Here is a 15,123-nt window from a genome sequence, read left to right as displayed (position 1 = left end):
ATGTGGGAGGAGGCACTCTTTAATGTACACAAGCCCCAGGCATGTAGGGTTTTAAAGGTAAGAAGCTGGGCCCAGAAACTAATAGGAAGCTAACAGTGCTGAGCTTGAAATGAGACCTGGTCAAGTGACAAGCCACATTAGCTGAAGCTCCAAACCATCAAAGGCAGCCCCATGTAGTGTGCATTGCAATTAGGGTTGCTAACCTCCAGGTGGGGCTTCGAGATCTTTCCAAATTACAAAGACTACAGGTATCAATTTCCTTGGAGAAAACAACTGCTTTGGAGGGTAGACTCTATGGCATCACACCCCTGCTGAGTAAAGGTTACCAGGTCCCCCTGGCCATCGACGGGAATGGGGGATAGGGTTGCCAGATCCAGGTTGGAAAACTCATGGAAATTTAGAAATGGAGCCTAGAGAGGACAGGGACCTCCATGGTGTACAAGGCCATATTGTACACCCTCCAAAGCATCAATTTTCTCCAGGGGAACTGATCTCTCTAGTCTGGAGATGAGCTATAATTCCGAAAGATCCCCAAACTCCCCACCTGGAGCCTCCCATTGCTACCACTGGTGTCCTGCCCCTCCCCAAACTCCACCCGCTCTGTGCTCCATCCCAAATCTCCAGGAATTTCCAACTTGGAGTTGGCAAGCCTGGTTACAAGAATCCATGCAAGAGGGTACCACAGTGTGGATTACCAAGGCCATATTCTTGTCTGGGAGAGATAGTCACCACCAGCTCACCACCCTAAGGGCCTGAACCCCTCCCCCCATGCCACTGAAGCCCCACCTGGGAATCTGGTGCTCTACTGTATTGATACAGATAAATATATCGAGAATAATAAGCAGAGTCACTCCTTGTGTCAACCAGAGACACTAACGCAGTTTTCCACTCTGACTACTTATTGGTATAGATCAAATCAAATGAAATCTCATCCAAACATTCATAGAGATGCCATTACTTCTTACCTCTTCAGAAAGAGGTTTTCCTAAAGAAAAAATTGTGGGATGCATTTCAAGATCTGGGTCCTTTAGGAAGCAGTTGGGTTTTGCATGGTGCTGAGAATGGTGAAAACACCACCAGTTGGCTGAAAGACCCTGTAGAGGAGGAAGAGGAGGAGAAGGAGAGTTTGTTTTTGTACTCTGCATTTCTCTACCTTTAAAGATTCTCAAACTGGCTTACAATCACCTTCCCGCCCCCTCACCAGAACAGACACCATGTGAGGGAGGTGGGGCTGAGAATTCAGAGAGAACTGTGACTAGCCCAAGGTTACCCAGCAGGCTTCATGTGGAGGAATGGGGAATCAAACCCGGTTCTCCAGATTAGAGTCCGCTGCTCTTAACCACTACACTATGCTGGGGAAAGAGAAACCAGGCCATAGCTGCCTTCTTAGAAGAATTTTTACACTTGCTGCTTGCTCTGAAGAAATAAATCTGCTTGTTCATTTATTAGGGGAAAAGCCAACAACATTTTAAAACAGTAAAACCAAGATAACAGTAGCAGCATAAAAACAGTTTGAAAGGTCAACACAGGAGGCAGGGTCAAAGGTTTTAAAAATAAAATGATAAACTCCACCCCAGCCAAAAAACCCAAAATATTTTCCAGCATGGAAAAATGAACATACAGGCACCATATACAGTGTACAGCAATTTCCATAGTGAGGCACTGCAACAGAAAAATATAACTCTTATCTTTCTCTAAGTTTGATTTAAGACAATCATGTAGTTATTTCTAGATATCTGATTGGTTTCAACTAAATAAGACATAAGCAATGTAAGTGCAAATAGCCAGTCAGCAGTTACATATGAGATACATCTGATGGAGCAAGATAAGAAGGCTAGTCACAACCCTTAAAAAGCAATTAATCTAGCCTTTTCCTGGAACTATTCCTACTAACTGTCTAAGATGAAGGTAGATCTAAGCAACAGAATCAAGGACAGATAAACACATGTGTACTCTCTCATACAACTTGCAAACTCAGCAAGAAAAATGGAATGATATCATTGCAACCATTGCACTGGTTTCATCCCTGGCATCTCCAGCTACAAGGAGAAGGTAGTAGGTGATGTGAAAGACCTCTACCTGAGACCCTGAAGAGCTGCTGTCAGTCTGAGCAGACAATACTGACCTTGATGAACCAATGGTCTGATTCAGGATAAGGCAGTTTCATACATGCTCAAGGCCATCTACTGGCCTGGCCACATCCTCTTACTTCGGAGGGTGGAAGCACACTGGTCAGGGCCTCCATGGACTTGCTTTATGAGTGACTTTCACACGAGAGTAGGGCATCCTTCAATTATCGTGGTCTCAGGCTCTTTAAGGGCTTTTACAAGTCATGACCAGCAATTTGAATCGTGACTGGATTTGTTAGTTTTAATATTGTTAGTTGTTTTAATATTAAAACCAGGAGCTAGTTAGTTTTTTTAATATTAAAGATATATATATTCCTTGTGATTTGTACCAGCCAGCAATTCTGGTGCCACATTTTATTTATACCACCTGAAGCTTTCAGGCCATCTCCAAAGGCAGCCTCATGTAAAGTGTATTATATTAACCCAGCCTGGACTTGATCTGAGCATGGATAGTTGTGGCCAAATCATACTTCTCAAGGAAGGGTGGCAGCTACAAACCTGCTGAAGTTGACTAAAACCGTTCAGAGGAGGCCTGGAGTTGTGGACATAACAGCACCTAAACTGTAAACCTGTTCTTTTTGTGAGAGTTGTAGTCTTGTGAATCCCTTTCAAGTATATTTCATACTTCCTCTTTGGCCAGTGTTAAAAAACACAACCGGATTACCAATAAACTTACCTTTAGATGGCACATCACAAACTCATGAACAATGTGGTTGAATTTTGTATTGCTGAAGACTGAAAGGTGCCCCAAGTCGTGCTGTAGCCAACCTGCTTGGGACTGAAAAGGAGAATGGTAATTCAGAAAACTGGTTATTAGCTACGTCCAAATAAGGAGAGGACTGTACATATCCCTTGTCTACAACTTGAAGATAATGTAACAAGGAGATACACACATATTTTGCCATAAAGTTTCAGCCAATTTATGGCGACCCATAGGGTTTTCAAGGCAAGAGGCATTCAGAGGTGGTTTGCCATTGCCTGCCTCAGCACAGCCACCATAGTATTCCTTGGTGGTTTCCCATCCAAATACTCTGATGAAGTTGGGATAGCCAGGACTATCCAGGTCAGGACAATTAGGATATATATCTGCCTCTAAATAAATAGGCATAGGCCACTTGAGAAAATTACCTGAGCAATCAGCAGCAGAGTTGTAGCAATAATGAAAGTAGTCACAGATGCCCCAAAGTACCACAGGACAAACCACCCTGCAGCATCTAGCAGTAAGATGTGGAGAAGAATCACAAAGAAGTAGAGTGGGTTTGGTTTCAGGAGTCCCATCTTCTCAACAGTGGACCGGAGCTCTCGGAAGTCCTCTACTAATAATTTCTGTGGAGAGATCCAATTTTGCAGGTTTATTTTATTCTATTTGCTTTGAAGAAGAAGAAGAGTTGGTTTTTATATGCCGACTTTCTCTACCACTTAAGAAAGAATCAAACTGGAAGAATCATCTTCCCTTCCCCTCACCACAACAGACAACCTGTGAGGTAGGTGGGGCTGAGAGAGGTCTAAGAGCTTTGACTAGCCCAGGGTCACCCAGCTGGCTTCATGTGTAGGAGTGGGGAAACAAATCCAGTTCACTGGAGTAGCATCCACGGCTCATGTGAAGGAGTGGGGAATCAAACCCAGTTCTCCAGATCAGATCATGCAATGTAGCTGTCTTGGCAATCAGAAAAGTTATAGCAGACATATATTCCTTTCTAGATTAGTGTTTGTAGGCGGGATTAGACCTTTTAATAAAAGTATTGTAATCTCTCTCCCTCCTAGATAGGATTGCTGAAGCTTGATATAGGCCATTGTCACATTAGAGGAAGCCTCTGAATGATACTCTTCTCATTCTTACTTCGGGAACCCACTGGTACAGCAATACATTAAGTTACTGGAAATTCTGCTTGGTTATAATTTTTTATTCCAATTGTGAATTTTAAGACTCACTTACATTTTTGCTGGGCTCAAAGCTGGGCTGATCCGGTGCCAGTTCCCCAATCATAAGTTGTTTCATGTACTTCTTTACTTGAGTTTTATCAATGTGAAACGCTATGAAAGGATCCTAAAACAAAGAAAGCCAAACAAGAAAAGGAACAAAGACTCAGACATGACAAATCATTATGGGTAGTCATGTTAGTCTGTCTGTAGCAATAGAAAAGAGCAAGAACACAGTAGCACCTTAAAGACTAACAAAATTTCTGGCAGGGTATGAGCTTTCATGTCACAGCTCACTTCTTCAGACATGACAAATGGAAGATAAAATCAGATCATAACATTCAATGCAAAGACAGCATACTAAAGTGACAATGTTGAAGACGAGCTACACATTGATACTGTAATACAATGTTAGATACTTTTACTACTGTCACTTGAATGGATAAAAATAGCTTTACAAACAAGTATGCCAAAAACATTAAGGAACATGTAAAGTAGGTCACTTCTTAATTGGTCCAGATTTTCAGTTGGTTTTTAAAAAAATCCAAAGAAACATGTAACAGGAGCGGGGCTGGACTGAATCTCCCTCCGTTCAGGTTCAGCGGATGACCCGGGGTTCCAGTATTATGGGAGAGGGAATAAAGTTTCTTCCTGTCCATTCTCTCTACACCATGTATAATTTTATAGCCATCTATTATGTATCTCCTTACTTGTCTTTTTTTCTAGGCTTAACAGCCCTAAGCATTTTAACCATTCCTCATAGGGATTTAGTCCTTTGATCATTTTGGAGTGGTGAGTATCCTGAGTGTGGTCTCACCATGGAGTATGATAGTGGCAGTTTTAAGAAGAGGTGGAGAGAAAGCAAATGGAAGGAGGGGCCAAGGGCTGCAAATAAACTATCTATTTATCTAGAAGGGGCCATCTCTCCTCCCCTCAACCCAAATTGGTGAGCCTGTTTTTTTGGTTGAGAACAGTTCCGAAATGCAATTTTTGAAACAGAAACTGAGTGCAATTTCTAATGTCACTGGATTTTTTTCTAACACAAAATTTCAAATGTGGGATGTGAAATTTATTCAAAATTCAAGGACTGTAGACTTGTTGACAGCTCTTGGTTGTTGAGATTTTGTCAGGAGTCAAACGTAAGCAGCCAAGTGTCAAATATTACCAAACACCAAACCTAGCGTATCATCTAACAAATACAATCATATAGTCAATACTACCAACATGGCTATTAATATGAATATTATTTATCATAAACCCTTGAAGTAGACTAGATCTTCAAAGACCTTCTTAAAAAAGCAAGTTCCTAAGGATTACAATCAATGCAGGAACAAAACACAAGGGAAGAGAAAACAAAAAGGGTAATTAGAATATGCAAGGATAGCACCGCAGAAAACCTAAGTTAGGCTCAGGAATGAGTCAAGATATTTAGAAGGAGGAGGGGCCATCTCTCCTCCCCTCAACCAAATTGGTGAGCCTGTTTTTTTTGTTGATAACAGTTCTGAAATGCAATTTTTGAAAAAGAAACTCAGTGTAATTCCTAATTTTGCTGAATTTTTTTTTCTAATGCGAAATTCTGCCCACAAATTCAAAATTCAAGTACTTTAGACTTGTTGACATCTCTTGATTATCTGTTATCCTAAACTGCAGTGATACATTTGTTTTCATTATACCAAATTATGGAAGAAGAAATTAATAATTTTTCTATCCTACCTCAACTTGTTTAACTTCTATTCTAGACCAGTTAAAGCAGTATTTACATTTTTGCAGGAAATCATACAGTCCCCTGAAGGATCATTATTAATTCTAACCTATAATTATACAGATGCTCCGTTTGTCTTTAGGCATAACCCTGAGCAAGAAGCTACACAAACAGAACTCTTGAGAATTAGAGTTAAACCTATAAAGTACATATTTTCCTTTTCCTTTCAAAAGGGTGGTAATAGGCTGTGTCAGCAGTAAATGTCTGCATTTCTAATGCTGGTGTTTCTACACCAGGACATAGGAAAGACTTCAGCCCTCCTCCTCTCTTATAAATTTGTTCAAGTGTGGGAAATGTAGCCAAATATTCTGCTTGCTAGTGCATGAAAAACACGGGCAATCATTTCAGAGATGGGAAAGTTATTTTCTGCTTCTACTTATGGGTGCACACAGGCAATTTTCTGTGAGTGCACATGTGTGCTTATACGAACACACAAGGGTTCACAAATTCAGCAAAGTGATGCTAAAGGTGGTAATTCAAACAAGAAATGTGTCCATTTACTTAGAAGTCACCTTTTCAGCCAAGGTAGGGTTCCAACCAATGGTCAGTCAATCAACAGAAAAAAACACCTATAAAGTCTAGTTAGGCAGAAGCCAACAAAGCATTCAGCAGCTTCAGCAAGAGCCAACTAAGTCCTTCGAAAAGCACATTTCTGCCCAAACGGTGGCAGGAGCAGTTTTGCAACCACCCCCCTCAGAGAACTAGAGGAACGATATTTGGGGGTGGGGCAAGAGGAAAGGCTGCTTTGTGCAGTTCAGCCGATGAGAGGGCTAAGAACAGAACACTACTTAAAGCTATTCCCTCATTGTGCTGCATGCTTTTTTTTCCCTTTCTTTTTTTGCTGCAGAGTTCCCCATGCTTCCCTCCCAGTGGCAACAATGTGGTATTAGTTGGTCACTTTGGGGTAAAGCAGGATTTTGTTTGGGATACCTATCGGATTGGCCATGATAAGGGGACTTCTTTTTGTCTGCTTCCAGGGATGCCAGGCCACCACCTGGAACCCCTGGCAGGATTTGGGGGGTGGGGACAGTTGTGCCAGCATTATGCTGGCAAGTGACATCACTTGTGGCAGAAAACCAGAAGTGATATCATGATGCCAGGTGTGATGCTCTAGGATTTGCCAAACCTCTGTGGTTAAACCGTAGAGGTTTTGACATATCCTAGAGCACCTCCAACATCATGATATCACTTCTGGTTTTGTGCCAGACTGACATTGCATGCTGGTGGGAGAAATAAGGGGGACATGAGTGACATCATCACTCATGTCCCCCTTATTTCTCCCCCCATCTCCCACCTGCCAGTCTTTGAGTTTCTATATATAAAGAGAGAGAAAATGTGTGTGTTAAGTGCCGTCAAGTCGCTTCCGACTCATGGCGACCCTATGAATGAAAGTCCTCCAAAATGTCCTATCTTTGACAGAGAGAAAATACTACTCCTAAATGTAATAAATTATATAATTTTCCAAAAAGGTGATTGATAATTTAAAATATCAATTTATAATTTCCAAAACACTTCTGTCAAAACAAAGCAAACTATACAAGGTTTCACAATGTATCCTTGTTTCGCCTATCAGCTTCATCAGAAGTCTGTTGCTCTATATCTTGCTCTACAGGAGAATCTTAGAATCATAGAGTTGGAAGGGACCATCAGGGTCATCTAGTCCAACCCCCTGCACAATGCAGGAAACTTACAACTACCTCCCCCCCACACACCCAGTGACCCCTAGAAGATGGCCAAGATGCCCTCCCTCCCATGAACTGCCCAAGGTCATAGAATCAGCATTGCTGACAGATGGTCATCTAGCCTCTGCTTAAAACCTCCAGGGAAGGAGCACTTATCACCTCTCGAGGAAGTCTGTTCCACTGAGGAACCGCTCTAACTGTTAGAAAATTCTTCCTAATGTCTAGACGGAAACTCTTTTGATTTAATTTCAACCTGCTGGCTCTGGTCCAACCTTCTGGAGCAACAGAAAACAACTCGGCACCCTCTATATGACAGCCCTTCAAGTACTTGATGATTACCATATCCCCTCTCAGCCTTCTCCTCTTCAGGCTAAACATACCCAGCTCCTTCAACCTTTCCTCATAGGACTTGGTCTCCAGACCCCTCACCATCTTTGTTGCCCTCCTCTTTGGCAAAAGAGAGACCTTGGTGAAAGAGAAGCGAAGCCCAGACAGCGTGTTCTGCCAATTCAAACAGAATCATCTGCTTGGTAACAGGACTTGAATCAGAGAGACTCAATGGAACAGTCAAGATTCTGGCTGAGACATCTGTCACCCCATTGATCGCCAGGGTTGATTTGGCTGATCTGGCTGGCTAGGCAGGTGTCCCCTACCCCCCTCACTGCTCCATGTGTGTCCCTGCAGAAGCTGTGTGCTTGATGGAAGAGGACGACCATCCCAGATAGAAGGAGTGCACCGTTCTTTGGTCAATAGCAAGATATAGAGCAACAGACTTCTGATTATAAGTTGATATGCGAAACAAGGATAAATCACGAAACCTTGTATAGTTTGCTTTGTTTTGACAGAAGTGTTTTGGAAATTATAAGTTGATATTTAAAATTATCAATCACCTTTTTGGAAAATTATATAATTTATTACATTCAGGTGTATAGTGGTATTTTCTCTCTTTATATATGTGTGCTTTGGGTACCACTCCCCTATTGATATTTGGCCTTTGAGTTTCTGGCAGGCAATGGAATCAGATTTATTAATACGGCAAAGCCATTAAAATATTTATATCAATTACATTAAAAGGATTAAAAGATACAGTATCTAAAAGTATGGGATATATAATTCTTAAATAAATAAGCTAAAAACCTCAGATTAATACAACATTCTCCATTTTAGGTTAAATTGCCAAGCCCCAGCTTTGTCTGATGAATCTTGTACATTGTAGCACAGAATTTAGTTACTTGTTTCGTCGTCTGGGCTGACCCTTCCCATAGGAGATTCCTCAACTTCCCTTCCTCAGAGATGTCCTTTGTTAGATTAGGGAGAGTGTCAGGTCTGTGTTCCAGTTAGTTTCTTTTTCCCACCATCTAGCCTTCAAGGTTTGTTTTGCATTCTTGCTCTTTGAAGCCGACAGTAACCCGCGTGAACCACGGCGCCTTTGTGCTGTTTGTAATCTGTAATCTATGAAGCTGTACTGTGCTGTGAATGCTTTTTTTCAATGCTTTTATATTAGCCAGTGCAGGCCAATTTGTTCCATTGCGGTCTTAGTTTCTCTGTGCTCTGCTAACCTATATGACCAGTAAAACCAGCTTCTTTGGACAATTTCGTCTCCTGTTGTGGTCTGTGGTTCTTGTTAGGCCAAGTGCTCACAGAGAGGGAAAATTAGCTTAAGTCTTGCTTCCTCATAAAAAGAGCATCTGAAGAAAACGGGCACAATAGACTCGACTTCACCCGACTTACAGGGACACTCCCATTCTGATCTTGATAACCTCTTGAATCTGGCTTGTCGAATCGCCAAAGGTAGGGCAGAACCTCTGGCTAACAAAAAAGCCCTTCTTTCTTTCTTTGTTTCCAGGAATGATAGGTATTCTGCTGGTGCTAACATATATCTATTGCTGATTGGGGCCAAAAACGCTGGAGAGCTCACAAGCTTGTTTTGGGGTTCCCTCTGGGCAGGCAATGGAGGGGATACCCAGGTCTCCCACTATGGCATCCCTACCTGTTTCACATTTGTGGTTGTGAGACTGAGTTTTATAAACAGCCTAATCCTGAGGAGATGGTGAAGCCCTAATTGGGGTTGGCATGATTTGAGTAGGTGATGTGATTGTTGTTAAGCAACGTAAGAAAAGCTATGCTGGATCAGACCAAGGCCCATCAAGTCCAGCAGTCTGTTCACACAGTGGCCAACCAGGTGCCTCTAGGAAGCCCCCAAACAAGACGATTGCAGCAGCACCATCCTGCCTGTGTTCCACAGCACCTAATATTATAGGCATGCTCATCTGATACTAGAGAGAATAGATATGCATCATGATTAGTATTCATTTTCACTAGTAGCCATGGATAGCCCTCTCCTCCATGAACATGTCCAACTCCCCTCTTTCATCCTTCCAAGTTGGCAGCCATGACCACATCCTGGAGCAGGGTGTTCCACAATTTAATTAGATTGACAGGCACCCTGAGGCACCCATAGTTGGGGAGAAGCAGCCCCACCAGCCATTGATGGCTTCATGGTCAAAGCGGGCTTGTGGAGATTAATCCCTTGGTGTTGCACATCCATGCTTGAAACTTTACACTGCATGATGTCAATTGGAACATGAATGCACCTGGGAGCCATATCGTGTCCCACACATTTGCACACTCAGTTCCCATTCCCACTGGTGTGTAGAAATGGAAAGGGTATACTAAAATGCTCTATTCTTTCAGGATTACAATTGAAAATGTGTCGATCCTCCAAATAGCATTTGAAACACTGCCTTGGTAAGCAAAGTCCAGATTCTGGATAGTCATCCCACAATTTAAGATCTGCAGTGCACAATTGCTTCAACTTTTGCTTGCATTGGTTCCCCACAATCTTACAATGTTCTGCAACTTTAAGTAACACAGATAAATATCAAGCAGTCATACTTATAACACTTCACTATTTTTCTCACATAAACTTTCATAAGCACACACATATAAAAGAAAAAAATGGGTTATTAAAATAATTTGATATGCAAAATTATCCACTCAACTTTATGAGAAAATCATATTTGCTTTAGCTAGAATCATCTATGCGCGGTCAGGCACAGAATTACTGGACTCCTCATCAAGATATGAAGCAAGTGGGGCTGTGGCTCAACGGTAGAGCATCTGCTTGGCATGCAGAAGGTCCCCGGTTCAATCCCCAGCATCTCCAGTTAAAGGGACCAGGCAAGTAGGTGATGCGAAAGACTTCTGCCTAAGACCCTGGAGAGGGGCTGTGGCTCGGTGGTAGTGCATCTGCTTGGCATGCAGAAGGTCCCCAGTTTAATCCCCGGCATCTCCAGTTAAAGGGACCAGGCAAGTAGGTGATGCATAAGACCTCCGCCTGAGACCCTGGAGAGGGGCTGTGGCTCGGTGGTAGCGCATCTGCTTGGAATGCAGAAGGTCCCTGGTTCAATCCCCGGCATCTCCAGTTAAAGCAGTGGTTCCCAACCTTTTTTTGACCAGGGACCACTAGGACTTTCTTGTTCGGTGCAGGGACCCCAAGGTTCAAAATAAAAATTCCGAGAATTTGAAAGTAAACTTTAATCATAACTGTTAGTTAAACATTAAACTTAGAATAATATTTGAATATATATTTTTACAATAGAGAACTTTTAATTGAAAATATTAATTTATTATGGGTTTATAACTTTGTTTCACGGACCTTAATTTAGTTCTCGCGGACCCCTGGGGGTCCATGGACCCCTGGTTGGGAACCAGTGAGTTAAAGGGACCAGGCAAGTAGGTGATGGGAAAGACCTCTGCCTGAGACCCCGGAGAGCCGCTGCCAGTCTGAATAGTCAAGGCTGACTGCGATGGACCGAGGGTCTGGTTCAGCACTTCGTGCGAGTTCAAGCGGCAGCGACCGCAAGAACTGATCGAAGTTTTCAGTAAACTCGAGCCGGGGAGGGAAGAGCCCCCAAGCCCAAGACAAGCAAGCCAGGACATGACGAAACCTGCGAGGAGGCAGGCGGACCCCCGTCCCCCTCCTCACCGTGGCGTCCTGGCCCGCGTAGCTGCCAATGACCCGGGAGCCCCCCGGGTGCCGCTTGCGGAAGCGGCTGATGTCGTAGACCTTCCTGTCGATCACCAGCCACCGGTCCCCAGGAGCATCCCCTCGGCCGTCGCGGAGGCCCACCTCCGCCCAGGTGAGGAGGCGCCGGGCGGGGTCGGGCCCCCCCCGACCTTTCTCCTCCTCCTCCTCCTCCTCCTCCTCCTCCTCCTCCTCCTCCTCCTCCTCCTCCTCCTGCTGCTGCTGCTGCTGCTGCTGCTGCTGCTGCTGCTGCTGCTGCTGCTGCTGCTGCTGCTGCTGCTGCTGCTGCTGCTGCTGCTGCTGCTGCTGCTGCTGCAGCATCATCATCATCATCCCCACTGTCCGGCGGGGACCGGGCGCCGCTCTCCTTTTCAGCGCTGCCCTCCACGTGGAGGGCGGCGCCGGGGGCCGGCCGGCCTCCCGCCGCGCCCCGTCGTCTCCTCGGGCCAACAGAGCCCCGCCGGCGGCGCCTGCCCTCCCGCCCCGCCCCGTTGCGCCACCAAGGGGAGCAGGCGGAGCCGTCGCCCCCCCACCCCCCACCCCAAGAATGCGAACTGGGGACCAGACGCTGGGGGGGTCGCCATGGAAGCGGATCGACCCTTTCCAAGCCCCCGAAAGACACCTTTGGCGCTGAGCCTTGCCTTAGCCACGGGCTTGCACCGTCATGCCCGGGATGATGGGTTTTCACGAAACGAGGGGTGCTCATGAAGTCACGCGTTAATCTGCTTTTTGCTTGCTCGCTGCGGTTTTACTTGATCTGCTTTTCGGGACGAAGTTCCGCCCGATATTTTGCGCTCCTCTGTTTTGTTTGACTTTTATCTTCTTTTCGAGATTAAAATATTTAGCACTGGGCTTATTTATTAAGTGTATTTTTTTAAATAAATATTTTTTATTGGTTTTTAATAGAAAATGGGATACAGAAGGGAAAAGTGTATTAAGTGTATTTCTTAATGTTATTAAAATTTATTAATATTAAGTGTTTCCCCCACCCCCACCCTTCCCTGAAGGGCTTCGGGCGCTCCCCTAAAACCGCCCAGGAGTCCGTGGGAAAGACAAAGCTGGGGCGGTCCCGGGTTCCCTTCGCTCGCCAACGGGGAGGGTCCGGGGGAGGGTCTGCGGGTTGGGCTTCGGCAGAAGTATGTGAACTGGGGACCAGGCGCTGGAGGCCCTTGATGCACTGGAGGTTTTGCCTCGGGTCTGCCGCTCTCTAATGCGCCTTTTCCCCATCCGAATCCTCAAAACTCTGCACGGGGGCTTATTTTTGAGTTTTAAGAATTTGGATGGGGAAAAGGAGCATCTAGAGAGCGGCAAAGCCAAGGCGCAACCGCCCGGGCGCAAATGGCCCCTGGAAGTGGATTGACCGTTTCCAAGCACCAAAGAGACACCTTTACACTCTTGTGTGCGTTAAGTGCCGTCAAGTCGCTTCCGACTCATGGCGACCCTACGAATGAAAGTCCTCCAAAATGTCCAGCTTTGACAGCCTTGCTCAGATCTTGCAAATTGAAGGCTGTGGCTTCCTTTATTGAGTCCGTCCATCTCTTGTTGGGTCTTCCTCTTTTCCTGCTGCCAACCTTTCCTAGCATGACTGTCTTTTCCAGTCGTCTCATGGCATAACCAAAATATGATAGCCGCAGTTTAGTCATTTTAGCGTCTAGGGTCAGTTCAGGCTTGATTTGATCTATAACCCACCGGTTTGTTTTTTTGGCAGTCCACGGTATGCGTAACACTCTTCTCCAACACCACATTTCAAAGGAATCTATTTTCTTCCTTTCAGCTTTCTTCACTGTCCAGCTTTCACACCCATACATAGTAATAGGGAATACGATGGCATGAATGAATTGTATTGTATTGTTGGTTGCCTTTACACTCTTACGCCTTTATATTTATGGGCAGTCTGTGATTCTGCGGTGCAAAACTATTGTGTCTGGAAACTTAGATGTGTTCACGCGTGATTGGTCAGTCAACCGTATTAATAAACTTGACTTGGCACCTTTACACTAAGCCTTACCTTAGCCATGAGCTTGTACTATCATGCCCGAGAAATCTATTAGCCGGGAATGATGGTTTTCCATGAAATTATGGGTGTTCATTCAGTCACGCTTTAATCCATCTTTTGTTTGCTTGCTGTCATTTTACTTTGTCTGCTTTTCAAGATTAAGTTCCACCCGATATTTAGCGCTCCTCTTTGTTTAGTGTCTCCCTACTTTCCTCTCCATATGTAGGTCCTCTTAGTAATCAAAACACATCTCCTTAATTTTCTCTACGTAGCTGGGTGTGCTAACTTTGTTTTGTATTGTTGGTTGCCTTTTTCTTTTAACCCACCCATCATGCTCTTTGGACCAATTCACTGCTCTAATTAGCAGCCTCAGCATCTTTTGAAATGTAATACCTTTGCTACAAACGACCTTCAGACTGGATGAATGCCTACCTAGTTGATTCAAAGGTTGTAGTTGGTAAGTGCCCTGACCTGGATGGCCCAGGCTAGCCTGATCTCATCAAATCTCAGAAGCTAAGCAGGGTCAGTCCTGGTTAGTATTTGGATGGGAGACTACCAAGGAATACCAGGGTTACTGTGCAGAGGAAGGCACTGGCAAACCACCTGTTAGTCTCTTGCCATGAAAACCCCAAAAAGGGGTCACCATAAGTTGTCTGTGATTTGACGGCACTTCACACACACACACACACACACACACACACACACACACACACAATTGGTAAGTATATGAATCCTCTCTAATGACTGGTGTCAACCAGTGCAGCTGAATCATGATGAGTAGCCGTGGTAGCCTGTTTGTAGCAGTAGAAAAGGGCAAGAGTCCAGAAGCATCTTAAAGACTAACAAAATTTCTGGCAGGGTATGAGCTTTCATGAGCCACAGTTCACTTCTTCAGGTACTGCAGAGCTTTTGACTGCAGTACTGCGGCTTACCCCTCTGCGCCACAGGGCTCCTTACTTCAGAATTAGATATATAATCAACTCACATTAATTTTAATTCATATTTTTTTTGTATGCCACTTGTTGAAAAGAAGCCTATACATTTTAGGAAATTAAATAAAATTGATGTTTGTATCCTAATATGGTTTCTTGCGAGTGTTTAGCCTGTCCCTTCCAGTTACTCTACATCATTTATATTTTTGTACTTAAGTGTTTTGTTCAGTTCAGCTGCTTAAAACGATTAAACATTTCAGTCATTAGAAATGACAGGTCAGATGCTACTTTGAATTCTGAACTGCCAAGAGACATGGGCTGCCGCTGTTGAAGCTTACCAAGTAAGTGAAGTAGACCCAGTAAGATCTTGCAAATTTCTTAACTGAAACTCTTCAGCAGGGTCTACACATTGTGGCTGGGCTTGGTAAATAACAACTGTGTGTGTGTAAAGTGCAGTCAAGTCACAGCTGACTAAAGGCGACCCCGTAGGGTTATCAAGGCAAGAGACGTTCAAAGATGGTTTGCCATTGCCTGCATATGCGTGAGCTGAGAGAGTTCTGAGAGAACTGTGACTGGCCCAAGGTCACCCAGCAGGCTTCATGTGGAGGACTGGGGAATCAAACCCAGTTCTCCAGATTAGAGTCTACCGCTCTTAACCACTAAATCACACTGGCT

At 44.3% G+C, this 15,123-nt stretch overlaps 1 protein-coding gene across 1 annotated transcript in view; it reads right to left on the bottom strand.

Moving 5' to 3' along the window:
• The window catches only part of LOC130479317 (acyl-CoA (8-3)-desaturase-like), a 32,383-nt gene extending 20,815 nt beyond the window's left edge, over positions 1-11,568 (bottom strand). Inside the window, exons 1-5 of the mRNA XM_056851703.1 lie at positions 11,482-11,568; positions 4,066-4,176; positions 3,258-3,455; positions 2,806-2,907; positions 966-1,094 (exon numbers count right to left, since the gene is read on the bottom strand). Of these exons, the coding sequence (XP_056707681.1) occupies positions 966-1,094; positions 2,806-2,907; positions 3,258-3,455; positions 4,066-4,128 (492 nt within the window). The 5' untranslated portion in view covers positions 4,129-4,176; positions 11,482-11,568. The remainder of the gene's footprint in view (positions 1-965; positions 1,095-2,805; positions 2,908-3,257; positions 3,456-4,065; positions 4,177-11,481) is intronic.
• Positions 11,569-15,123: the final 3,555 nt, after the last annotated feature.

Source organism: Euleptes europaea, chromosome 6 (assembly GCF_029931775.1).
Source record: "Euleptes europaea isolate rEulEur1 chromosome 6, rEulEur1.hap1, whole genome shotgun sequence".
NCBI lineage: Eukaryota > Metazoa > Chordata > Lepidosauria > Squamata > Sphaerodactylidae > Euleptes > Euleptes europaea.
This window is presented reverse-complemented; position numbering and strand designations above follow the sequence as displayed.